Below are 27,397 nucleotides of genomic sequence, written 5' to 3'. Positions count from 1 at the left end.
GTGGAAGGCAGGAAAGCAGATTGACTGGAATGCTCAAGAAAAGAGAGATGCCAATTCATAAAGTGCCAGGTTAGCTTAGAATTTAAAAAAATTTTGTTGTTATTGATTCAATTCTTTGTTGAAAAATCTTTAAACATTTTAGCTTACATTCCTACCTAAGCAATGTAATTGCACAAAACTAAGCATCTTCTTAATGGCTAGGAAGGATTTAGGACTTCAAGATCGTCTTTCGGGCATCATCTTTTTTATTGCCTACCAGAAGCAGACATAGGGCAGAAATGGCCTGCTCAAAGCCCACTGACGTTAGGCAGGCAACACAAATGAGTCATGCTGGTTGATACAATACGGACTAGTATGGACTGTAGAAAATTTGCAGTGTCTAAAGTTCACAGCCTCTACCCAGCTCTGGCCAAGAGTTGCCTTATAGAAGTATAAACCAGTGCTGCCAGCTCTTCTCATTTTTTCAAAAGGAGCCACAGATCCATGTTTTCATATGTATTTATCAACTTTAAAATTCTTCAGAAAGTAAACGGCATGGAAACAAAGGACAGGAACTGCTATACATTAAGAGACTTAAGAAAGTAGCCAACAAATGTAGTTTGTGATCTGATTCAAACAAAACAGCTATTTTAAACAAACACAAAAAGACTTTTTGATATAATCAGGGAAAACTGAACACAGATTGGGCATTAGATCACATTAGGAGATTAATTTTAATTTTGTTGGTTGTAATGATTGAGGTTACATATTTTTAAAAGCCTTTATCTGGCGGAGATATATACTGAAATATTTATGAGTGAAATGTATCTAAAGACATATGTACACTTATGTTCACTGCAGCACTACCCATAATAGCAAAGACATGGAATCAACCTAAATGCCCATCAATGATAGACTAGATAAAGGAAATGTGGTACATATATACCATGAAATACTGTGCAGCCATAAAAGGAACAAGATCATGTCCTTTGCAGGAACATAAATGGAGCTGGAAGCCATTACTTTTAGCAAACAAACACAGGAAAAGAAAACCAAATACCATATCTTCTCACAGGTAGGAACTGAACGATGAGAACACATGGACACATAGAGAGGAACAATACACACTGGGGCCTGTTGGAGAGGAAAGTATGGAAGGAGGGAGAAAATTGGGAAAAATAACTAATGGGTACTAGGCCTAATACCAGGGTGATGAAATAATCTGTACAATGAAGCCCCATGACACACATTTACCCATGTAACCAACCTGCAAATGTATCCCTGAACTTAAAATAAAAGTTAAATATTAAAAAAAGAATGTATAATGTCTGGTATTTGCTTTCAAACACTCTTGCCAAACGGAAAAAAAAAAGTGAGGGGAAGGATAAAACAGAATGACAGAGTCCTGCTAATTAGTGAAGCTGGAATACGTTACACGGATATCCATTACCTTAATCACTGTAATCAGTATGCATTTGAAAATTTGTATATAGCTTCTTTTTCATGTTGACATCCATTTAGAATTTTTCAAAACACAATGTCAGCCAAATCACCAATGAGTGAGCTGAATTCACTCCCTGAGATGGTTATTTGCCGCTGTGCTAAGGAATAAACATTTATTTAGGCTGAAGATATTCTAGAGTCATCCCCTCAAAGTTACTTGCAAGATGTTTACATTTACAAATTTTCTTCTATTAGCTTCGTGTGTGTGGTTTGTCTCTTTCTCTTAGAACACAAGTATCAGGAAATTCTAATCAACTAGTGTTTTCCAGTTACATGGATTTTGCTTTTTTGGAGTTTTACTCTTTAGTATGGAAGAAAACATGGTGGTGGCATTTTGGCTTCCTAACCAAAATATTTTCATCTGATACAATCATGCTGAGGTCAGCCAGCTTCAGCCAACACTGAATATTTCCATTACAGTCAAAGAAAATCCATACAACAAATCTATTGACATTGACTATTATTTAGCTCTTGTTAGACAAAGGACTTTAACTACGAGATCTCATTTTATTCTCACGGCAATTCTTTGAGTCAAGTACTATCATTATCTTCATTCTACAACTAAGAAAACTAAGTCCCAGAGTGGTAACATTATCTGACCTAGGTCACACAGTGTTAAGTCAAGAAGCAAAGAAGCAGGGCTATGAATTCAGGTGTGTGTGTGTGTGCGTGTGTGTGTGCGTGCATGTATGCTCTTAACCACAGTGGGATCCTGGTTCTGTCCCTTCTCTTTATTCACTTGCTCATTCACTACACGTTTGGTTAACTTTGATTCTGTGCCAGCACCAAGAACATAAAGATGAATAAGGCATCATCTTGGCCTTGAGAAATGCTTCACAAAAGATGTGACATTTGAGTTGGATCTTAAAAGATGAGGAGGAGTGACGCAAAGGAATCACTAGAGAAGAAGCATTCCTAGCAGAGGAAGTAACATCTGCAAAGGCATTAAGATGTGAAGGAGGGCCCTGTGTTTAGAGAATGGATAGTCAGGGTGGCCAGAGTAGAATGGATATGGACAAGGAAAGATGGCAGTTGTATCATTCATTCAATCAACATGAATTTATTGGGAACTATGTTGATTGGCACTGTGTGAGGCCCCAAGGAATGTAAAGAGGAATAAAATGCATTTCCTACCATCAAGGACCTTACACATTTAGGCCACAATGGTATCTGTGGAGAAAGCATGTGCTAAGAATGTCAATCTACTAATTAGATATAGACATGATTTCTTCTTCTTCTTTTGAAGAAGTGTCTCCCTCTGTTGCCCCAGCTGTGGTGCAGTGGTGCAATCATGGCTCACTTCAGCCTTGACCTCCCAGACTCAAGTAGTCCTCCCAACTCAGCCTCCCAAGTAGCTGGCACTACGGATGTGCACCACTATGCCTAGTTAATTCTTTATATTTTTTGTAGAGATAGGGGTCTCACTGTGTTGCCCAGGCTGATCTCCAACTCCAGACCTCAAGCGATCCTCCTGCCTCACCCTCCTAAAGTGCTGGTTTTACAGGGTGAACCACCACACCTGGCTTGATTTCTTCTTCATTCCATTTATTTTAAGCCTTAGAAAATAAATCGAAATTTTTCTCTAGAAAATTGAAATAAAATAAGTGTTCAGAAAATCGTTATTTGAATTGAAGGAAAGGAAGATGTCATATTTTTCCTCCTTTGTCCTTTGAAATGTGGATTATTAAAGTAGCAAACTTGTCACAGCAACCAAATTACTATGGTTATGGATGAATATTTTTAAAGATATGGAGAATGGTGATCATTTTAATTTTAAAACACTGTACTTATAATTTATTTTATCTGGCCAAAAAATATTCTTCAAAGCAAAGTTCAAAAGAAAGGAAGAAGGCTTTAGTTAGTTTCAGAAGTTAGAACACAGACATAAAAGGATGAATACATCCCTGATAATAAGCATTTTTAATAATGCTTATGTCACAGCTAGATGTAAAATAGGAAGCAAGGTGCTACTTGAATCAGCATGATATAATTAAAAGTACTGTGAAAAGTCAAGAAATTGGGGAGATTATCCTAGTTTGCAGCAAAGTTAGTCAAAATTTCTGGACCAATATTTTAAAATTAGTGAGACTGAAAAATAATAGATTTCAACTATATGAATCAGTAAGCAACATAATAATTTAGAACACTACAATTATTTTTCCTTCTGTGTAAGGAGGCATTTGGAGAAAAAGATCTCTAGCAACTCTTTCAATTCAGACATTGAGTGTGCCCTACACTGAAACAAAGAAAAAAGCCAGATGCAAAACCAAGGTCTTTCAGTATTTAAAACAGTAACAAACCCACCCCAGGTCCCATGCACTCAGACCTGGGCCTCCATGTCCAGTGTGCACGTTGTGTCCTGCACATAGAACACTGGCAAAAGGGGTAAGTGAGGGTTAAATCCAGCCTCCGTGCAGCTCACTGAGCCAGCTACTTCAGCCAGCCCAGAAAAGAGGACGTGTTTGTGTCACTCAGACAAAGGTTCTATATGCTAGCATGGCCCTCCCCGACCTAAATGTCCACAAATAGGGAAATAGAATACTGTGTGTATCCATTCAATCTTGTTCATGAAGATTCATAGCAACATGAGAGCTCTTCAGTAAATAAAATATAGGAGGGCGAATGGGTTGAATAGTGTCACTCAAAAATGCATACTCATCTGGAACCTCAGAATGTGACTTACTTGCAAATACAGGTTTTATAGATGTAATCAAGGTAAAGATCAAGTGATATTATACTGACTGCATGTAGGTTCTAAATCCAATGACTAGCATCCTTACAACAAGAGGAAAGGAACAGAGAGATGCCCAGAGACATAGAGAAGACAGTGATATGAAGATGGGGGCACAGACTGGAGGGATCTGCCTACAAGCCAATGAAGTCAAGGATTGACGGCAGCTACTAGAAGCTAAAAGAGATGCGTGGAACAGATTCCCCACTGAGAGCCTCCAGAAGGAACCAACACTGATAATGCTTTGAATTTGGACTTCTGGCCTTCTGACCTGTGAGAGAATAAATTTCTGTTGTTTTAAGCCACCCAGCCTTTGGTAATGAGTGACTTCCCTAGGAAACTAATGCAGAGGCTAATATTATTTTACAGTAGCTAAAAATACCAGTTCTGGAGTCAGATGTGACTCCAGATACTTAACAAGTCAGTCAATACCTAATTTAAACCTCAATATTCATATCTGTAACATAATGAAAATAGCAGTGTCTGCATTTGACAATTAAAATAACTCATACATGTGAGGTGCTTAGTACAAAGACTGGACTATACCAAGAATGGAAAAAATGTTCACTATGAGAATGTTGGTGATGCTATACTGATCTGCTGCTGCCAGATGATGATGATGATGATGATAAGGGAAAGAGATACCAAGCTCCAAGCATAAGCATGTACACAATTCATAAGATTAATATAATGTTAAATATATGGGGACAGCGTTCAACATTCACAACACATGTATACTCAACCCATATGCTATGGGCATGAAATGATTCAGTGAGGATAGCCTGCCCTCTTGTGGCGGAGATGTGAGGAGTGCTCACAAAATGCCCATGTGCTCTTCTATTTCCCAGTCTCATTTGCAAGGTGGGGCTTGTGAATAGCTCTGACTAGTAACACATGTGCAATCTTCATTAGACTTTCCATGAGTGGAAAATAAGTTCTCAATGTGTTAAGTCACTGGAGTTTCATGTTCTGCCTTGTGTGGCCCTTTGCATTAATTACCTTCCCACCCTGGTTTTCACTCCATCACCATCATCCTCACCCCGCCCCAATGCAAACTGTTTGGAGAAGAAGAGGAAAGCATGTTTCGTTGTCTTACACTGGAAGCATTATTGGGCCCAAAATTTTATCCAAAGGGAAACCTAAATTTTAAACCAGCAGAAGCAAAGTATATAGACTGGACTGCTCAGGTTTTAAAAAGATAATGAGCTCTAGCCTGAAGAGCCCTCCTAAAGTTATAGGCACACCTGAGACAAGTATCCTGCAGAATACTCTACCATCTCCACTCCAGAGAAGAGAAGTACGTTCTCAAGGAATACTTTTGCTATTTTCAAAAATCCTGAATGAATAATTCCCTCTAAATAACAACATTGGGAAAAATATATCATTACCCAATTAGGGTAAATTCTATTAAGTTGCAGCAATCAAAATCCTTGCACCTAGGCTGGGTGCAGTGGCTCACACCTTTAATCCCAGCACTTTGGGAGGCCGAGGCAGGAGTTCGAGACGAGCCTGGCCAACATGGCAAAACCCCGTCTCTACTAAAAATACAAAAATTAGCCAGGTGTGATGGTGCATAACTGTAATCCCAGCTACTAAGGAGGCTGAAGAAGGAGAATCACTTTAACCTCCAGGAGGCAAAGGTTGCAGTGAGCCAAGATCACGCCACTGCACTCCAGCGTGGGCGACAGAGCAAAACTCTGTCAAAAAAAATAAAATTAAAAAATTAAAAAATCCTTGCATCTTACATGGTAAGTGGTCAATAAGAAACAGGAAATGGCCAATAAGAGTATTGGTTTTTTAATTGAGCGAAACTGTGAATTGAAGAAATTTAAAGGAAAAAACAGCGGTTTGGCTTTTTTAAGCCTGTTACTTGGCAACAATTGTAAAGCATGGTAATACTAAGGTTGGCAAGATTATGAGAAACAACATTCTGCTCATGTTTGAGTAACAGAAGAATAAACCAACAAAGGGCTGTTTGGCAATTTATAGAAAAAGTTTTAAAATATAAACATTCTCTTTGTCTCAAGAATCCCATTCTAGGAATTCAGCTTAAGGAAATTGTTGGCAAATATGTATCTGTTCAAGAATGCTTATCACAGGCCGGGCTCAGTGGCTTATGTATGTAATCTCAACACTTTGGGAGGCCAAAGCAAGCAGATCACCTGAAGTCAAGAGTTTGAGACCAGCCCTGGCGAACATGGTGAAACCCTGTCTCAACTAAAAACCTATGAAAATTAGACAGGCATGGTGGCGCATGCCTGTAATTGCAGCTATTCAGGAGGCTGAGGCAGCAGAATCGCTTGAACTCAGGAGGCGGAGGTTGCAGTAAGCAAAGATTACACCACTGCACCCCATCCTGGGTGACAGAACAAGACTCCATCTCAAAAAGAAGAAAAAAAAATGCTTATCACGATGTATTTTATGATGGAAAACACTGGAAAAACCTAAATAGCAAATGATTGCTGATTAGTTGAGTACATTATAATACATAAAATGGAATACTACACTGCAATTTTTAAATGGTGATTTAAAAAATACTAACTGGCATTGAAAGATATTCATAGGTATTGCTAAATTTAAAAAAGTTAACAAACTGTAAATATAATAAAATCCCACTTTTTAAGGTTTTTTTTATTGCATTTTAGGTTTTGGGGTACATGTGAAGAACATGCAAGATTGTTGCATAGGTACACACATGGCAGTGTGATGTGCTGCCTTCCTCCTCATCACCTATATCTGGTATTTCTCCCCATTCCATTTGACTCAGCAATCCCATTACTGGGTATATATCCAAAGGATTATAAATCGTTCTACTATAAGGACACATGCACAGAAATGTTCTTTGCAGCACCGTTTACAATAGCAAAGACCTAGAACCAACCCAAATGCCCATCGATGATAGACTGGACAGGGAAAATGTGGCACATATACGCCATGGAATACTATGCAGCCATCATTAAAATCCCACTTTAAAAAAAATCTATAAATATGCTTATAAGAATTCTGAAAGACTATGTAACAAACTTTTAATATAAACTATCTCTTGAGTCTCAGGATCACCGGATGATTTTTTGACTTTTTAATTTTTTTTCTTACTGTGGACATTTTAGAAAATAAATGAAAGAAAGGAAGATTTTTAAAATCACCTGATACAACACCAAGAATGAACCCTAAGGTAAACTATGGGTGACGATGATGTCTCAATGTAGGTTCATCAGTTATAAGGAGTGTACCACTCTGGTAAGCGTATTGATAGTGGAGGAGGCTGTGCATGTATTAGAATAAGGTACCTATGGGAATTCTCTACACTTTCTGCTCAATTTTTCTGTAAACCTAAATCTGCTTTTAAAAATATTATTTATTAATTAAAATAATAATAAAGTCTATTTTTAAAAAACAAACTATGCCCAGCATTGGCACAGTATGATTTTTGCATTTTTCTATTGATCAAAGCAGTCACAGGACCAGCCAAAGTTCAAGAACTAGGAAAATAATCTCCACCTTTTCATAGAAAGTGGCAAGGTCACTTCAGATAAAACATGGAATAAGAGCAATTGTTATGTTGCAGCAACCATTTTTGAAAACTACAATCTGCCATTTAAATATAGATTTTTAAAATCTCTATCAATCCAAAAAAAGTAAGAGGTGAGAGAGCAGGAAAAAGAAGGATTGAAAAGGTGAGACAAATAGCACAAAGTGAGGAGATATAAAAAAGATCAGATATAATAATCACAGTTCCTAAAATTACACCAAATTCACTTAAAAAAAGGATTGTCAGAGTACATAAGAAATAACTAAAGCTATATGACATTCATAAGAGACACAGTTCTTAAAATGTAAGAACTCCCCTTCCACACTCTCTCGGGGAAGCCTGTCTTCACCTCCTAGACTACATCTCTCTCTATTCCTTTCCACTCAGTGTGGAAGCTGCTTTCCTCTCCTGGATTTCATCTTTCTGGATTCTCTCACTCAGCGTGAGAGTTAGCTGTTTCTTTCTCTCTTCTCCTGTTTCTCTCTCTCTCTCTCTCTCTCTCTCTCTCTAAATAAAACACTTTCTACAAAAAAAAAAAAAAAAAAAAAAAAAAGTAAGAACAAAGGAGTGTTCAAAGAAAATGATTGAAAAATATACATGACAAATTCTGGGTTAGTGATATTCACAGACTTTGTAGACTTTAAGACAAAATAACATTATTAGCTAAGAAGAGGATCACTACAAAAGCAAACAAATACTTGATGGTCTCAGTACATGGAGATAACCATTGTTAATATTTTCATAGTATTTTAAAACTTCTAGTGCACAGTGAGTGAAACCAAGTGAGCATTCACATTTACAGAATGACCTTTTAGTCATGTGTATTTCTTATTACATGTTCCATATAGAAAAATGAACAGAAGCAAATGTACCTGAATATTAATCATGATTGATTTGGTGTAGTATAATTTTAATTTAATTTTTTCCATTCTACTTTATTTTTCAAACTTTCTATAGTAAGCACATACTATTTTTATAATGAGAAAAAAGACTTAGAAAAAAATAATAATCTTCCAGGTTTTCTTCAGGTTGAGAACTTTCCAGAAATCTAACAATCAAGTTCAATATCTCCAGCCAACTGTGTTTTTTGTTTTTTTTTTTTTTTTTAATGGCTTTGGATTCTAAACTTGGGACAATTTAAACTACACAAGGCTGATCAATCTCTGTTATCAGTCAACAGTCATCCTCTTTGTCATTAGAAAGTCCTTAATAGGCACCTTCACCTACCAGGTAGGGGGTGAACCTGACCCAGGATGAAAGCTCACTGCACAACCATGGCCAAGCTCCGCTGAAGAAGAATACAGGTGAGCAGAAAGTAAAGTTAGAGCAGGAAGAGAGCATCGAGCTTCACAACATGGAGCAGAACAAGACAAAGAGGTTCAATGAATGATAATAGAAACAGAAAGCAGGGGACAAGCACAGTGGCTCAGGCCTGTGATCCCAACATTCTGAAAGGTCAAGGTGGGAGGATCCTTGAGGCCAGGAGTTCAAGACCAGTCAGCAACATAGAAAAACCCTGTCCTATTTATTTTTTAAATAAAAGCAATAAGGAAAATAAGCAGAGAGGAACGCTTTATAAATCAGAATTCATGCTAATGATAGAGAAGGCATTTAGGAAGACAAAGATGAGATAAGATGAAAAAGATATCAAGTCAAGAATGGTTTGGTAGAGGGCAGTCACTGAGGTTTCAGCATTTGCAATTTCAATGGGGTTAAGTGGACAGAAGGGAGAGTATGGAGTTGAAATAGATAAAGCCATAGAGAATAAACAGTCAGACAGTACAATTCCAGAAAAATAATTCAATTATTCTGTGTCAATTAAAGCCAAAACATTTTTGTGTAAAAAAAAAAAGTTTTTAAATAAAGAAGTCATACTCATATATAATAGAGATTTACATACATACTGCAACTGTAAGTCACTACCATTTGAATAAATTGGTGTAATACCACAAATTGGATTTTTCTAACTTTGTACAAAAATGATTCAAATAGCTTACACAAATCACTGCCCCTGTTGCTTAAAAATATGCCTTTAAAGCATCCCCTTACAAGACCACTGACTATAAGAATAAAAGGATTTACAATACACAAATAGAAGGCAGTGGAGAGGAGAGGAGAAGACAGAAGAGGAGGAGGAGGCAAGGAGAGAAAAGGAGAGAGGAGGAAGAGGAAGAAAAGAAGGAGAAGGAAGAAGAGGAGGCCATGCAACTGCTGCAAACTCAAGGAAGAAAATGCGGCTGAAGAGGAAGGCAAAGGGAAGAAAAGCAAGACAAAGCCTGTTCAGTTGCCGCATCCAAACTTGAAGAAGTAAGTCAGCCTCCCCACCTGTCTCAGAGCTGCCTTCATAAGTGCAGCTGTGTGAGAAGTAGCTCTTCCACTGACTACAGTTTTCACTCAGATTATCTGCACTTGTGACTTTCTTTTTCATGAAGACATTTGAAAACTGTTTTGCTTTCTTCCTTCATGTTTTCTTCATATACATAATGTCTTACTGCATCAGTGACTCTCAAGGTTCCATTTATTGTCCTCAATTGAACGATAGACCCTTGGAGGTACCTTGCAGAGTCTCCCACAGTGAATTTTGTAAATGTTACACAGCTTATATTTTAATTCACAATTCAGAACATTCCAAATATGTTCTCCATGTCTGGAGAAAAAACATGTCATGTTTTTGTGTAAGGGGAAAAAGGCACAAAATTAGCAATATTTTTCTGATATAGATTTTTCTGACATAGAGCAGCTGGTGCAAACGACGGCCTCACAACTGTAGAGGATTTAATGGTTCATGGAACGCTTTCAGGAACATAATTTTACTTCATTCCTTGAGTCTCCACTCTTCCCAAACTTTTGACAGCCTTGACTCCCAACCCTAGCTTGAAATACTTTAGTGAGTTTTCATTCCTCTTGGCATAAAAAACAAATTCTTTGTCCCGCCATCTAATCTCTAGGTCTTAGTCTTGCAACACCCTGCCCTGCTGACCTCTGGATTCCAGCCACACACACCTTTTACCAGTTCTTCAAACACTTCCCCGTTTGTGTTCAATGTTCTTTTCCAATCCCTGCATTTTGCCGGTTAATTCCTACTCCAGTTTCCAACTCCTATTGTCACTCCCTCAGGGAAACCTTTCCCAATCTCTCTAACAAGGTCAAATTCCTTTAAGATAGGTCTACACACCTGCCTTTCTTAGCACTTAGCCCAGTTGTAATTTTACATGTATTGTATGCCTATCTGTATACCTTCTGTTTCCCTCAGTAGACTGAAGTCTATAAGGACAGCAACTCCATCTGTATTTGTTCATCAATGTATCCCATAATAAGCTCTGTGTGGAGAGAAAATATGATAGCCATATTTGAGAAATATGGCAGTTGAGTCTCAGAGAGTTTAAGGGATTCATTCCAGTAGCACAAACATGGGTACTAGATTCCAAGGTGCTGGATTCCTGATTCCAAGGCCAGGGAATACGTCATTCCAAGGACTTGGAAGTATTGCATGGCTTATAGTAGGAACCTAGTGCAGACTTGCTGAATGAAAAACTGAAAACAAAAATGAACGTAAGAAGGAATGAATTATGAACTTGAATATGGTTATCACTGTGAAGAAGATAGTCTTGGCTGTGATGCTAGGCAGGTCACATCACCTTCCTAGTCCCTTGCTCCTCAGCTGAAGGTTGAATAGGTGATCTCCATGCTCTGTGATTCTGAGTTGCTATGCTTCCAAACTCCTCACACCTTGGGATTCTCTCTAACAGCAGGCACCTACATATGGTGGGTGAGTTACTTAGCAGCCCAGATTTGACTTTATATTTTGGATCGTTTTTAACATATTCAGAGAGCAATTACACTATGCAACAAGAGGCAATTGCAGGAGCAATTACAACCAAGATAACATAAGGCAGCTACAGAAACAATGGAAACTTACTGCAGGGTGTTAAGCACAACAGATGGAAAAGCTTTGCTATAACCTTGACAGTTGACCCAAGGACTTCTAGATACATGACATAATTGTATGTAAGGAAGAAAAGAACATTTAGCCAAAAGAATAGTATTTTTGAATTTTCTATTCCAGTTATTAAATTATTCAAAACCTGGCCAGGCATAGTAGCTCACACCTGTAATCCAAGCACTATGGAAGGCTGAGGTGGAAGATCACTTGAGGTCAGGAGTTTGAGATCAGCCTGGGCAACATAGTAAACCATTTCTACCCCCAAAAATTAAAAATTAGCCAGGTGTGGTGGTGAGCATCTGTACTCCCAGTTACTTAGGAGGCTGAGGCAGGAGGATCACTTGAGCCTGGGAATTTGAGGCTGCAGTGAGCTATGATCTCACCACTGCTCCTCAGCCTAGGCAACAGAGCAAGAGCTTGTCTCAGAAAAAAAAAAAAATTCAAAAACTACTAAAACAGAATTGTAAATGGTCTTTGTCCTTCAGCCAAGAGTTAAATAGAAACTATAAGGGTGACTCTATCTCCTTGTCTCAACAAATTTGGCATACTCAGTGTAACTAGCAGAAATGCGTGGTCTTATCCTGCCCCTCTTGTAATTGAATGCCCCTCTAAAGTGCTCTAGAATCTGGACTGTCTTACCTTTCCAGTCTACCTCTTACCCACACCCTGACCTCACTCACACTCTGGCCTCACAACTCTCTATTTCTCACGACTCCATGAGAAATCCCATGCCTCCTTTAAGCTCCAGCTCAAATGTCATTTTTTCTTGGAAGCCTTCCACAGTGCTCTCAAGAAAACCTCAGGGCTACCTCCTCCAAACTCCCATAGCATTATTTATGCCCATGTGATAGCACTGTTGGTCATCTGATTCATGTTATAGTTACTTGTCTATCTATTTGTCTGTCTCCTGCCCCAATCACCCCACCAGCCTATGAGACCCTTAAAGATAGAAACCATGCCTTATTCATCACAACATACCCCCCCACACGCAGTTACATGCTTGACATTTAGAAAGTGTGTTGAGTTAAATGCTAATCAAGAGATGAATTTATTGTAATAGAAGCATGAGTCCTATTACATCAGCCCATACAGCAAATTTTATTAAGGGGCTTTTAGTGACTTCACTTTTAACACAAAAGAGGAACTCAAATGCTAAGAATTTCAAGCATTCTAATATGCCAATAATGCAATTATTTAAAAGAGGTAGAATATTTTTTCTATTCCTTTTAAATAAAATGATTAAACTTTCCTTCTATGCCAGGCACAGAACTAGAGTTTTGCATGCATTATCTTATTTAATCTTCAGACAACACTAAGGGGTATTATTATTACCATTTTCAAAGAGGATAGTTAAGGTTTAAGTGGATTAAGTTACTTTGTCCAGGCCACAGGGTTAGTAAGTGGCAGAGGGCTGGGATTTGAAGCCAAGTCAACCTTACCTCAAGACGGGAACTTGCTACCATGTTGTTTTCCACCTAGTTTTAGGGCCAACTCTGTGTGTGAACTGTGAATCGTGGTTTTTGATGTTTTTCTTCATCACTTTGTCACTTTTACTGCTAGCTTTATTTACATAGCATCTTTCACTTAGATGTTTTATAATTCTGTTTGGCAGACCCTGTATCATCTTTCTAATCATTATTATCAACATTTTAAATACTTTATACCACGGTATGCTCAAAAATGCTTAAGGATAAGAAAACAGGGAGACAGAGTTGTCACGGAACTTGTCGAAAGCTACACGGCTCATAAGAACAAGAGCCGAGTGAACCCAAGCCATTTGAGTGTAGCACCCAGGCTATCTGATACTTCCCTAGGGCACGACTGCATCATTGGTAAGTCCATACGTCAAAAAGTCTGGCACTATGTTACCCAACCAGTCAATTCCTGAGTCAAGCCAGTTGCAGTAACCAAAATCACATATGAATGCAAATGCCTTATTTTTGAGAAAACAAAATCTATGTGTTTTCCTATATGCTGTCACTGCCAGATAATGGTTCTAAAAGCTGTCCCCAGCTGTAATTTTCCCTCTTGCTTCTTTTAGGTGTTCTCAGTTCTGCTTTATCCCTACTTGGCACCATCCTGCAATGGACTTAATCCTTTTAGAGAAACACAGGTAAATAATCTCAAACCCATAATTGCCTTCCTAGTTGGTCAGATTGTTTTTTCATTTTGAAAAATGAAAGGAGATAACTGTTCACCATCATGGAAGGTCCACATATGAGATCTTGATAGTGTGATAAGCATTAATGTTTACTGAGTTTTTATATCATATGCTAGATGCTGTGCCAAGCTCTTCACCAAGATCTCTCACTTATCATCCGTGTATTAACTCTGTTTTGCAAGTGGAGAACCAAGCCCTGAGAGGCTGAGAACCCTGTACAAGGCCCATGGATGGACCCCAGTTGTGTCCATCTGGGCTCCACAGCCTGGACTCCCAACCACACAGCTTATTCTCAGTGTGTGCTGGCACTATTCTAGTCCCTTCCCCACTCTCTTTAATTAAGAAAACCTACCCAGACAGAATTATTTTTAAAAAGAAAATAAAGTACCTGATAAGGCCCAAGTCGTCTCCGTTCAAATCTACCATTTTCAAGACTACCATTTCCTTGTCTGTATTTGAAGAATACCTAGTCAGTAAAACAGAAAAACACAGTCAGTTCTGTGTTAGAGCCTGACCCTCATGTAAGATGAACAGCAGCTGACACAAAAACAAAAATGCCTCTCAGTAAGTGAGATGACCTGACAATCAGTAGTTCTGTGAACTGCATCCAGTACCTCATTTCTCAGCTAAGGAAAGGGTTTGCAATTGTGATCAAAGTTTGGGGGACTAGGCCAAGTAACTGGAGCTGAAATATATGTTTTTTATATAATATGCAATATTATATAACATATATGTATTTCTTACAAAAGGGATTTGTCTTTGAAATTTCTACTCCTATCAATTTTTAATGAAATCTCTTTAAAAAAGGAGGGAATTTGCAAAATCAAAAGCATTGAAGACCTGCAACTTAAGTGTTCTTTTAAGTCCTCTCGAGGGAAATCAGATTATATTTTCTAAAATCACCTCCTTTGAAAGCTATTGAAAAATATGCATAAAAATGTAAAATGTCAAGTGGTCAAGTTAAAACTATGATATTATTTTACAGTGCTATAATGGCCAAGCACTTCTCTTCTGTCACAAACCTGGTTCATCACTTATAAAAAGACAAAAAGACAAAATAACCCTCTCCCTTAGTTGTTCCATTCAAATATGTGGGCTTATTTCTTACTCTTCTGTCCATATTATTTATTCTTTTATCTTCTCTATCTTGCCACACTCTCATGGACTAAGATGATTTCTTCTGGATAACACACAATAAAAAAGCTATTCATTAATTTAATAAATATGTGTTACGCATATGTTTATCTCCATTCTACAGATGAAGAAGCCGAGTGCCAATAAATTAAGATAAGTACATCACTAAAGGTCACATAACTAGGAAGCAATGAAACTAAGCTGAGACCACAGTTGTTCCTGATTTCAAAGCCTAGAGTCCTTCAAACAACCACACTGGCTCCCATAACCAACAATGTGGAAAGATACATGAATAAATGGGTGTTTGCTTCTACATTCACTTTTTGTTTCTGTGTGTCTTAGATGATAAAGATGTTTTTAAGATATTGTAATTGTAGTACTCTCTCAGGACCTCACCATATTCATCAAGTAACAGCCTTGCACTTAGAATTTGTTGCTGTTCCCTAAAGGGAATAAAACAATTTCATTTTGATGATTCCTCCTCACCTTGCTCTCTCTGACTGTGGGTTCTGAAGGTAAGAATAGGGACTTCTGTTGATCTGCACACCATCCACATTTCCTTTATTGATGAAGATTTTGCCTGGCTTCATATTTGTATGTGCTATGTCAATGCTCTGAAGATTAAAACAGAGAGGGAAGTTATAAGCTTATAAATCCTGGTGGGGATAATGACTTAGTCAATATAAACAGAAGAACCCTGTGGACAATTTCCTTTGTCTCTAATGTGTCCACATTATGGGATAAAAGCTGGAGAACCACATTGCTGTTGCCATTCTGGAGGTAAACAGAAATGGCTTTCAATGTTAAAATAAAGGAAATGCCCTGTTATATGGAAGCAGTGTTGATTAACGCCTGAGCTCACAAAAAGCCTCATCTCCTGGTCTCTCAGGACTGGTAAATGAGGCTCAATTAATTGTCACTTCAGATAGCCAAAATGGGAGACTTGACTCCCACAACGCTAAGCACACATTTTGCTAATAGGTAAGTGTTTCCATCTCTCTACCCTTGCCATTCTACCACCAAGGGAGAGTTATTCAAACATTTTTGACTATGAACTACAGTGAGAGATACATTTTTCACCGTAACTTAATACACATCAACATATGCATCCCCAAACAAAAGTCCACAGAGCACAGTATACCCTGACAGTGTGTTATGTACTACACCTTACAATTTATTTTTTAGTGTTTTTATATAACGCTTTTTGCAACCAATGAAATTGATTTCATAAGTCTTTAATACATTGCAAGTCTCAGTTTGCAAAACATCACTGTAAAGCAATTTCTGCCTATGCCAGCTGGATCCCTGAATTTGAGGGATGACATTGTAAGAAAAAAATAGAGAATAAGCCCAGAAGACAATCAGATGAAGAAAAACATTAGCAAGGATTCTATGCAACAAAATAATAAGCTGGAAGACAGGGGAGAGAGGAGTATAAGCTACTCAAACCAGAAATAGGAGAGGAGTTTAAGGGTATTTGTTAGGAGCACCATGGAAGTCTGTATCTGTAGTAGAGAACTTGAAAAAATGGGATGTGTATTTATAAGTTGAATTCCCTTTGTATATTGGGACATATTTTTAAAAATTAGAATTATTTGTACATACTTTTGGCTCCTTCATGGGTTTCTTTTTGTGTGACTTTGTGCAGAAAACAGACCAGGTAGTGCCCTCTATAAAGAACCCAAACCAAAATGTTTTCTGTCTCTATAAATAACTGTATCAGGCTTAATCCCATAGAACCCTCCTTTTCTAATCATCAGTACCTCAGCCCTAACAGCCTGTAGCTCAGAACCAGAAGCTAAGATAGGGTCAGGGAGGAGACAGAATGGTACATGCTAATACTATGCTCAGACCTAAATCCTATAGGCACTCTTCATATCACATCCGATCACTCCTAAAACACCTGTAAGCAATGGTAAAGAATAGCTGCCTCTGGGGCTCTTTGCCTACCTTCAAGATACCTGTGACCATGTGCTGAAAAGTTTGATTGCTAAATCCTTCACTGGCAATTACAAACACAGTATACTGGAAATATCCTGCAGGACCTGAATGAGTGTGAGTGCCACTCAGGATGACATTGTCTCTTCTGTAAAGGGAGCCATATTTACTCTGCAGTCTGTTCAGGACCTTCAAGAAAAAAAGTAATTGAACTAAGATTATGGATAACATAGGAGCCCAACATGAGAAAAGGCTTTGATGAGTCAATCACTGATCCATACCAATAACATCTGTATTAGTCCATTCTCATGCTGCTAATAAAGACACACCTAAAACTGGGTAATTTATAAAGGAAGGAGGTTTAATTGACTCACAGTTCACCATGGCTGGGAAGGCCTCAGGAAACATAATCATGGCAGAAAAGGAAGCAAACACGTTCTTCTTTACATGACGGGAGGAAGGAGAAGTGCAGAGTGAAGGGGGCGGGGATGCCCCTTATAAAAAAACCATCAGATCTTATGAGAACTCACTATCATGAGAACAGCAGCATGGGTGTAACCACCCCCATGATTCAATTCCCTTTCATGGGGTCCCTCCCACAGTAGAGGGGGATTATGGAAACTGCAACTCAAGATGAGATTTGGGTGGGGACAAAAACGAACTATATTAACATGCCTTTCAAATTGCTCCTCACTCTAGGTTTGAGGCTATTATCATAGTAATATCATAGTAATAACAACAATAAAATAATAATAGCAATATCTAATATTGTATACATTTTTGCTGTGAGCACACACAATGCTAGGTATATTATATATAGTATGTCATTTAAAAATATTTATAACAATTCCAAGAGCTACACAGTTATTGTTAAGCCCATTTTTTAGCTGAGAAAGAACACTGAAGTATACAAAAGTTAAATAATTTGCCTTTTGCTCTAATAAGTAGCAGAGCCAGACTCCAGACCCAAGTCTAACTAGAGAACCAGTACTCTTATTCATCATTCAACACGTGCTCTAAGCAAAAGAATATATGAAGTTCCTGTCCTGAAGATATTTTTATTCTAATAAAAGACAAAAACAGTAAGCAAGCAAATAAATATTAAATATCGTGTCATAGAGTGATAAATGCTATGAAGAAAAATGTTGTTGCATAAGGAAAAAGAAAGTAGTGGGTATTAGTGAGGAAAGATCTTTCTGACGAAGGGCTCTCTTTCAGCGGAGGCTTAAATAAGAAAGCAAGCTGGCTGTGCAATATCTGGGGGCGGGGGGGGGGGGGGGGAAGCAACTCAGGCATAGTGAGCAGAAACTGCAAAGGTTTTTTAGCTACTCTACTACCTCATTTCCCAAATGAAGAATTCAGTACATCTTGAAATAGACTCTTAGACTTGTTGGTCTAGGGGAAGCCATCCACTGTGATGCAAGGACCCCCTAATAATCCTGTGGAGAGACCCAGGTAGATAGGAAGCATCCTGCCAGCACTAACTTGCTAGCCATCTGAGTGAGCAATCTCAGAAGTAATTTATTCAGCCTTGGTCAAGCCATCAAACAACTGCAGCCCTAGCCAGCATCTAAGTGCCACATCATGACACAGAAGTGATGACATATGACTTGTTCTAACATAAGTCAGAAACATCTAATCCAGCTACTCTGGGAATCCTGATACAGAATCATTGAACAACAATTATTATTGTTGTTTGAAGCCACTAAGTTTTTAGACGATTTGTTGTGCAGCAATAGATAATACAGAGACTCAGTAAATGTTTAGTGAATGAGTCAATTAGTGATCCAAATGCATGACAAGTGTCTTCCTACAGTGCATACACATCAAGAAAACACCAGAGAGAAAACTGGTGATGTTGCTGAGTACCTGTTGCTGATTAAGCTTTAATAAGCTGCAATCTAAAGTTTGGTATCATTGTGGCTTTTTTCTGAAAGATAATTAAAAAATGATCCAGCAGTTTGTAACACAAAGGATAAATGCTTGAATGGATAGACACTCCATTTTCCATGATGTGATTATTAGGCATTGCATGCCTGTGTCAAAACATCTCATGTACTCCATAAATATATATATCATGTACTGACAAACATTACATTTTTAAAAAAAAAAAAAAAGATCCAACAAAAGTGTTAAATCCAACCTAATTGTTAGCAATGTTTACTTTGAGTCTGGCACAGACACTCTGGTAAGCTGTCTCTTTGGAAAATAGAATAAAATTAAAAGTCCTTATTTGTATTATTTGCCAATTTTTGTGGTGTAAAAACTCCTCATCATGATCAATTTCGAGCTACCAAAAGCTTAGCAGCCAACTCACAATGTTCCTGAATATTTACAAATTGGCTCTTACGAGCTTGTGCAAGCTCGTTCCAGCTCACTGCTCGTAAGTGGGCAGTAGCAGCTTCTGTGCTATGTACTTAATATACATGAAGATAGCCATTCAACCTCTTCTATTGCAGGTGAGAATCTATACCATTCTCATTCCAGTCATAACCATCTTGCCTCATTAACCTCTCCATGCCCCAAAGAATGAGTGTTTGGTTGCCATGTCCACATAAGCAATCCTATGATGCAAGACACCTACAGAATGGAAATATGATATAACCAGACTGACATCCTTCTTTATTCCTTCTGTTTGATCTTAACTCCAGCCCCAACCTCTCATCACTCTCACATATTGTTCCACACTGTAACTACTACACTTATGAAGAAGAAATGTCTACAAAGAAAAGAGAAAACAATCAATGAAGGGACACCATGAAAGCTGTACTAAAGTCAAAAGCTGATGTTTTTAACAATTTGCAGCTGAGACAAGAAGGTATTAGAGAAAAAGAGCCACAAATCAACTTTAAAGCTCCCTAACCCCATCCTATTTTATTCATAAAGAACTGTGACATTATGATTTTTGAATTAAATGCATTTCTTCATGTCTACTCAAGAATCAAGTCCTTAAAAAGACAGAAATGATGAATCTTGAATTTTAAAACAAAAAGACTACAAAAAGTACACAGTAAATTTATTTTAAACTATAATCTCTGATATGAAGCCAGACATATGAGACTTCTAGGAGGAAAAAAAGAAAAATGTAAAACCTAGTCATATAACAATGCCAGCAAATAGCCATTGAAAAGAACATGTTTCCCAGTTCATGAAAGGAGGGTATTTTAACACAGGACAAAGCAGCTACATTTATGTCTATAGCTCACTTCTGTCTTCAGTTTCTATTCCATTTTCTATCACTGACTTTCTTGGGAGCATGACACAGAAGAAATCCTTCTGTTTTCCTGTCCTGCCTCACTGCACAGAGATCTTCCATAATCTTCATTCTGTGCTGGAAATTTCATCAATCTTAAAGCTGAGACTGAGGACCTACACAGAAGCAGGTGTTATAAATAATCTTAATGGCATTTACGTAGCTACATTTATTTTTCACACCTTCCCTTGAGTTAATTTGGGATATCTAAGGGGGTTCATTTAAGGGCCTTCCCACTGGGTCTCAGATTGCACGGGGAAGTAAAAATAGGAAGAGATAGATAAATGGTGCCCACTATTGACTTACAGCATCTACAAACCAACACATTAAACTTCCCTCCACTCTACTTTCCGAAGTCTACCTTTTGGTTCTTTTATTTCTGCTAATGATCATACTATTTCCCAATTACAACCATCTCGTTTTTTAGAAAAGCAGTATAGTACAGTAGAAATGAGCATGAATTCTGGCACCAACATGCTTAAGTTTGAATCCCAGCTCTGATAGTTCCTAGCTGTGCAACCTTGGATAAATTACTTGGTCCTCTGCAAACTTGGTTTCCCAATCTGTCAAATGACATGATATACTCCCTCATAGAGTCATTTGGAGGAGTAAGTACATTAATCCACACAAGGTACTTAAAAGCGTTCCAGACTCAGTACAAATATTAAGTATTACCTTTTATGTCTATTCATCTTCAAATCTTACTCACAATTAATTTCTTTTTTTGTTTTTTAGTCAAAGTCTCACTCTGTCACCCAGGCTGGGGTGCAGTGGCATGACCTTGGCTTACTGCAGCCTCCACCTCCCAGGTTCAAGTGATTATCCTGCCTCAGCCTCCCAAGTAGCTGAGACAACTGGCACCTACCACTATACCTGGCTGATTTTTGTATTTTTAGTGAGACAAGGTTCACCATGTTGGCCAGGCTGGTCTCAAACTGCTGGCCTCAAGTGATCCACTTGTCTCAGCCCCCCAAAGTGCTGGGATTATAGACGTGAGCCACTGCACCCAGCCGACTCACATTTAATTTCATATCCCACCACCATGTAGTCTCACTGCCATTATATTGGTTTAAAGCCTTTGTGCCAGCCTCACACAATAAAGGGGGAAATTGTTAGGCAAAGTTATAAGAAATAAAAACCCTTCCAGCAACTCCAGCATCCCTTTCTTGTTCCTTCAGCCTTTTCACATCTTGTAACTCCCCTGTGTGAAATTCCTCTGTTTGAAATACTTAGTATGATGATTACTGGTTTCTTAACCAGACCTTCACCAATAGAGCCTCGGTATCACTTTGAAGAATCTGCTATTTTTTGTCCTCACATCTAGTTCCATGCTATTCCAATCCATATCAAACATGTCTACCTGCTTAATCATCCTAAAACAAAGTGGTGTTTACATCACTCCACCACTCAGATTTCTCAGAATCCATATCACCCACAGAATTAAAAACAAGCCGGCATCTCAGGCCCTCTGCAATTATGACAAACATACCTCCCAGATACATCTCCAAGTACATGCCTCCCTATGTTCTAATAGGTCTCCTCTGTTCCCTCATAAAAGAGTCCACATCCCTCCTTCGTACCTCTCTGTTCATTCTGTTTCTTCCATTAGATTTCTCTCTCTTCCCACATTAACCATTTAAAATTCTGCTCACTCAAGTGTCATTTCCACCATGAAAATGTTTTCCTACTTTGCATTTCTTGAATCCCTATGTGATGATCTTAAAAGACTATATGTCCACAAATTCTCAGATATTTTGCCCTTCAAGAAGTGAAGCTTACTTTGTCACCCTTGAATGTGGGCTGGACTTAATGACTTGCTTAATGAATAGAACAGGGTGAAAGTAAAGGTGTATAACTGCTAAACTTGGATTATACAATGCACTGTAGCTTCCTCCTTGCTCGTTCTCTTGGGTCACTTGCTCTGAGGGAATCTAGCTGCTGTGTCATAAAGATCAGAAGGGTGAGGAACTGAGGCCTTGGCCAACCATCTTGGAAGTGGACCTTCAAGCCTGGGTCAAGCCTTCTGATGACTCACGCTTTGCCATCATCTTGACTGCAGTAGAACATAAGCCAGAGCCACTGAGCCAAGCCAGTCTTGAATTCCTGACCCATCAATCATGTGACATAATAAATGTTTATTGTTTTAAGCCACTGTAGTTTAGGGTAGTTTCCTACTCAGTAATAGACAATAACTATCCCACTGAAACTTCCTTCTGTGAATTATAGCTATCTGTATATTTCTGTCATGGTCCTTCCTCCTATCCGCCAACTAGATAATGACCTCATAAGAGAGACGGGTTATGACTCCCTCAGTTGTGTGTCCCCTGAAGTGACCTTAGCAAAGTACCTAACAAAAAGCAAGTGGTCAATGCATTTTTCCCTCTATGAGTATAGAGTAACGTCACTTTTAAGAATGTGGACTCTGGGATTATGCATACCTGTGTTCAGAATCCTGCTCTACCATTTGGTAACTGTGTGAAATTTAGAAAGTTACCTATCTTCTTTAAGAGTCCGTTTTCTTATCCAGAAAATTGAGTTAATAAGAAAGCCACCTCACTGTTTTGTGGTAAGTGAAGGAGTAGGGAAAACACTTAATCTCCTGTTCCTCATGTCTCCACAGATGGGGGAGGCTTCCACTCCCCTCCCCAAGAGGGAGCAATGTTAAAGTGATGCTTTTAGGCCATCTCATCATCCCTCTCACTGGCCCCTTCACACAGCAGGAGGAGGAAAGTGTTTAATAGGTGAGGCTAATAGAACCTGACATTGCATGCTGGACATTTATGGTCATTGTTCTAGTTAATACTCCAGCCATTCCTCCTTCTCACATTAATGAATATGTGAGCAGATATTAACAGAGCACATTCTCCTTTTGTGAACTGATCCCATGCAGAAAATATAATTGGGTCAGGGCTTAGAAATTATCTTAGAAAGATAGAAGTGGAAGTTTTACCATTTGCTTGCTTGCTCTCTCTTTCTCTCTCTCTCTCTCTCTCTCTCTCTCTCTCTCTCTGTCTGTCTTTCCCTGCCTCTCTCTCCCTCTTTCCTCCTCCTCCCTTTGTATGGATTTGAAATTTTCAAATCCATACAAAAATAATCAGAATACTATAATGAATCTCCATGTGCCTATTACTCAGCTTCTATAACTATCAATTCATGGTCAACCTCATTTCAATGTTGTATTTTAATTCACATCTGATTCCTCAAATGTATTCTCAATTGTCTGAGAACTCAAGGAAGGGCTTAGTGATTACCTGGAACTCTCCCAACTTCTAAGAAGGAGGATCACATGAGGGAATACACATAAAAGTCACCTGACACATTATAGGCTTTCGATAAAAAACATTAGCATTAATAATGATGATGAGTCATCAGCAGAGCTGAAAGCAACTTTTGACCAAGATAACTTAAAGTGAGATAGTGAGGATCATTCTCCTTGTGAGATTATCTGTTATATAGTCAAGAGTGTATAATACTGAAGGTAGTAGAATTCACTGAATGAGAAACCAAGAGGAATTAGTTCTTGTCACATTCATCCACTTTTTCTTAAACCATGCCATTTCTTCATTTCTTTCTCTTCTCAAATTACTTACCTCCAGCCTGAGCCTTTGGGATACCATGCCTATGTCGATGCTGACAAACACTGTTCGATTGGACCCATCAGGTTCCGCCATGATAAAAGCACGACTGTACAGCCTGGTGAGGATGCCCTGTGCATTCTGGCCAGATTTGCTGTAGCCCATCTAAAGAAGAAGAGACAATCAGAGCTGCTCTGTCTCACTCCTCTGCTACAAGAAACCAGACACAAACATGCAACATAGATGACTGCAGAAAGACAAAGATAAAACATCCACATGACATTGTGGCTCTGAGTGAGAGAATATATGGTTTCAAAAATTAAAAAGAAAAAGGAAGAAAGCAAGCAAAAAAATATCATAAAGGAGGATTGTATCTTCTGTGTAGAAAAATGCAAAGGCAAAGAATTGATCATCAGGTTGGCAGAAGCTATTCCCGGCTTATGGGCAGGAGGAAGCTGGTGCGGCTTTGGAAATTCTGTGGCCAACACTAACATGGGAAATCTTTCTGGTCTTTCTGGTTTTTGCAATGGCACTTTTTCTCCTTCCTAAGGTACTACAGGAAAAAATATTTCCCCTACCTTCACTCCACATTGCCCCAGGAACATTGTAAAGATTGGAGGCTATTTCATGTTGGTTATTTTATGCACGATTTTGTTTTCTGAAGAAAATGATATCTTTATAATTAAGTATTCTTCATAGAGGGTACCTTACCATGGCTTTTACCATTATATCATTCCTGTTGTGGGTGCGACTGGCTGGTAAGTTCCTTTACTACCCATAACATGGGGCAGTAAAGAAATTTACCAAAACAGTCATAGATAAAGAAAGGCAAATTTATTAGGGAAAGTATGAAAATATGTTGCAAAGGTACAACAGGCAGCACAGCAGGAAGGGGCTGTAGGGAAGCTTTAAAGGGTCATACTTGAGTGGGGGCATATGCAGAAAGAGGTTATGCTGCTGGAGCTACATGTAGAATGAGGTATTTGGGAACAGAATGTTGTGGCAGCAGGTTGTCTATGACTAGCTGCCTCTCAGAACAATTGTTCTCCCCAACTCTGGGACCCCTGATTTATCAGGACTCCACAACTCCCTAAGCCAATCCAGATCACATATACCTATCCCAAGCCACTTCCCTCACCATATCATAAAATTTACCCATAAAACTACACCCAGGTCTTCAGAACGCCCCCTCTACTGTTTACATGACCCCTCCTGGAGTGTTTATTTAGGGTTCACATTCCAGGATCACTTTTCAGAAACACACAGTTGAGACTCATACCTGAAATGTAAAGATTACTTGGAGGGAGGGAGTGAATCCCACCAGACAACGTCATGCTCTGGTTTCCTAGGGAAGCACTGACATAAATGGGTATCACATAGCCAAGACTAGCAGGCAATAGTCCACGCCTGACATGTAGAAGTGCTGTATTTGCTTTCACAGCATTGGTCAAACCTAGGTTTCCAGTTTTAGCTAGAGTTGCGTTTAAGTAAGAGATTTGAATCTTCAACTCTTTAATCTGGGGATTTGGGGGCTTCTTTTAAAATACTGCAAAATAGGGCAGCTCTGAGTCCCCCATTGTTACATGGCAACAATCAGCTAGATCCATATACTTTCATTATGCTTTTTTTTCCCCTCAAAATCTCCACCATTTCCTACTGCCTCCCACCCCTAAACTGAGGATTCACTAGACATTTCTTATCTTACACTGGCCTGGTGATATTAATGGTATCTGCTTACCCCCTGTAGTATTTGACTTTGCCATCTCTGCTACTTCTTCTCATAAAAAGAAAACAAAACAAAAATGGCCAATTGACTTTACAGGGGAGATGTGATTCAAGAAAAGTTTGCCTCTTTCTTCTAGTATGACATTCATTGTGCTAGGCAGCAGCAAAGTCAATTAAAAAGCTAGAAGAAGATAATGTTGATGTTGTATAATCAGAAATCAATGCAGGTTGCAAAATAATAAAATTACTTGTTTCCCAGTCTCCTTAAGGGGCTCATTGTCTACTTACCAAATTGATATCTGCTACTTGTCCTGTGCAGTCAGCTCGTCCAACACCAATGTGATAGCCACTGAAGTTCTGAAATAGAGGAGGCTCTGGGGTTGAAGTCTCTGGAGAAGTTTGAGTGGCTGTGGAGCTCTGGGTGGTTGTGGAGCTCTGGGTGGTTGTGGAGCTCTGGGTGGTTGTGGAGCCCTGGGTGGCTGGAGGGCTTTGAGTGGTTGGGAAATAATGGCTTCCTGAATCCAAAACAGAATAAGAGATTTGAGAAACAACATTTCAGCCCTCTTATTTGTCAAAATCACTTAGAATATAGTATATAGGCTCAGGTTCCTAGGGAAAACTCTTTATATATTTTCTTATACATAAAAATATTCAGTGAGAAATATCTCAGGAACCTGTTTAAAAATCTTAATCCTAAACAGAATCTTTTTCTTGGTTGAGAGATGTTTTAGACTAACAGTCAAGGCCTCTGCCAAACATCCTTTAACTCCTCCTTACAAGCCATTCCTTGCCATACTCACTGCCTTCACTCAATGCCCTGCTCTTCTTTCCTAGCTAAACTAGGCAGGTGCCAGGTTTACTAAATCCAATGTCTGGGGGTTGGTTTCTTCCATTATTTCTGTCCAGACCCCTCACTCCTTTCCTCTCCACCTACCAAACTTCACCACCTGGTTCAGAGTTAGTCCATTTCCATCACACCTAGATCCTACTCAACTCCTCACCTGCAGGATACCACCCCACTGGCTCTGCCCTGGCTCTGATCCTCTTCGACCCTCTAAAGACTTATATTTAATGCGATAGATCATTGTATATTTGTTGATATAATTTCATCTTAATTATTCTAATACCTATATATTCATATCTATATGTGTATTTATACACATACATTCTATATTAATGTATGCCTATATATTTTATACACACAAATATCAAGGGAAGCAGAATGACATATAGGATCTTTGTGAGAAGACAGATGCCAGAAACAAACTGCCTGTGTTTGAAACCTGAATCTACCACTTACTAAGTAATCAAATTGCTTAACCTATTTCACCCCAATGTTCTCATCTATGAAATGGAGATTATAATAATATCCTGCTTCCTGGAGTTGTTTTGAACAGTAACTATGTTCACTAATATTATAAACTTAGAACAATGGCTACTATGTAGTTTTGATTTTCTTTACCAATTTAGACATTTTATATTTGTTTGTTTATTTTCATTCCCCAGATAATAGGAGTTGCCAAGGCATTAGTGGTAAGAAAGTACTTAGGCATGAGATTTATAGCTGATTCCTTCTGAGATCCTGGAAATTCGGAGCTCAAAAAACTTAAGAGATCATGTAACTTAATCTCCTTAATTTTACAGATGAGGAAACTAAAACTCAGAAAAGTGACTTAACGAATAATTAATGGAGAGCATGTGATGAATCTGGCATGCAGTCCAGATCCTCAAACTCAGAATCTGATGCTCTTTAAACCAAATTCTCGGTGGAGTTAGAATCCACTTGTTCTCATCCCCAAGCTGAGATTTTCTTCAAGACATCAAATATTGCAAGGAGTGGAGCAGGCATCTTCACTATTGCCTCACTGCTAACAGCATAGAAATGTGATGGCAATTAAAGCCAAACCTAACATATAGCCAAGG

The 27,397-nt window shown here is 38.6% G+C and overlaps 1 protein-coding gene across 4 annotated transcripts in view; it reads right to left on the bottom strand.

Moving 5' to 3' along the window:
• The window catches only part of ASAH2 (N-acylsphingosine amidohydrolase 2), an 86,226-nt gene that overhangs the window by 35,109 nt on the left and 23,720 nt on the right, over positions 1–27,397 (bottom strand). For 3 of the 4 annotated variants that reach the window (XM_032245616.1, XM_032245618.1, XM_032245617.1), the window contains exons 4-8: positions 25,763–25,989; positions 23,765–23,914; positions 16,934–17,110; positions 15,470–15,597; positions 14,238–14,315 (exon numbers count right to left, since the gene is read on the bottom strand). In XM_032245616.1, coding sequence (XP_032101507.1) covers positions 14,238–14,315; positions 15,470–15,597; positions 16,934–17,110; positions 23,765–23,914; positions 25,763–25,989 — 760 coding nt within the window. Of the gene's footprint in view, positions 1–8,972; positions 9,069–14,237; positions 14,316–15,469; positions 15,598–16,933; positions 17,111–23,764; positions 23,915–25,762; positions 25,990–27,397 lie in introns of those variants that run through there. The other variant, XM_032245619.1, reaches the window with a different exon arrangement.

The sequence above is a fragment of the Sapajus apella genome, unplaced genomic scaffold (assembly GCF_009761245.1).
Source record: "Sapajus apella isolate SASKATOON/1434 unplaced genomic scaffold, GSC_monkey_1.0 scaffold58, whole genome shotgun sequence".
Lineage (NCBI taxonomy): Eukaryota > Metazoa > Chordata > Mammalia > Primates > Cebidae > Sapajus > Sapajus apella.
Note: the sequence above shows the minus strand (reverse complement) of the source record. Positions and strands in the feature narration are given on the sequence as shown.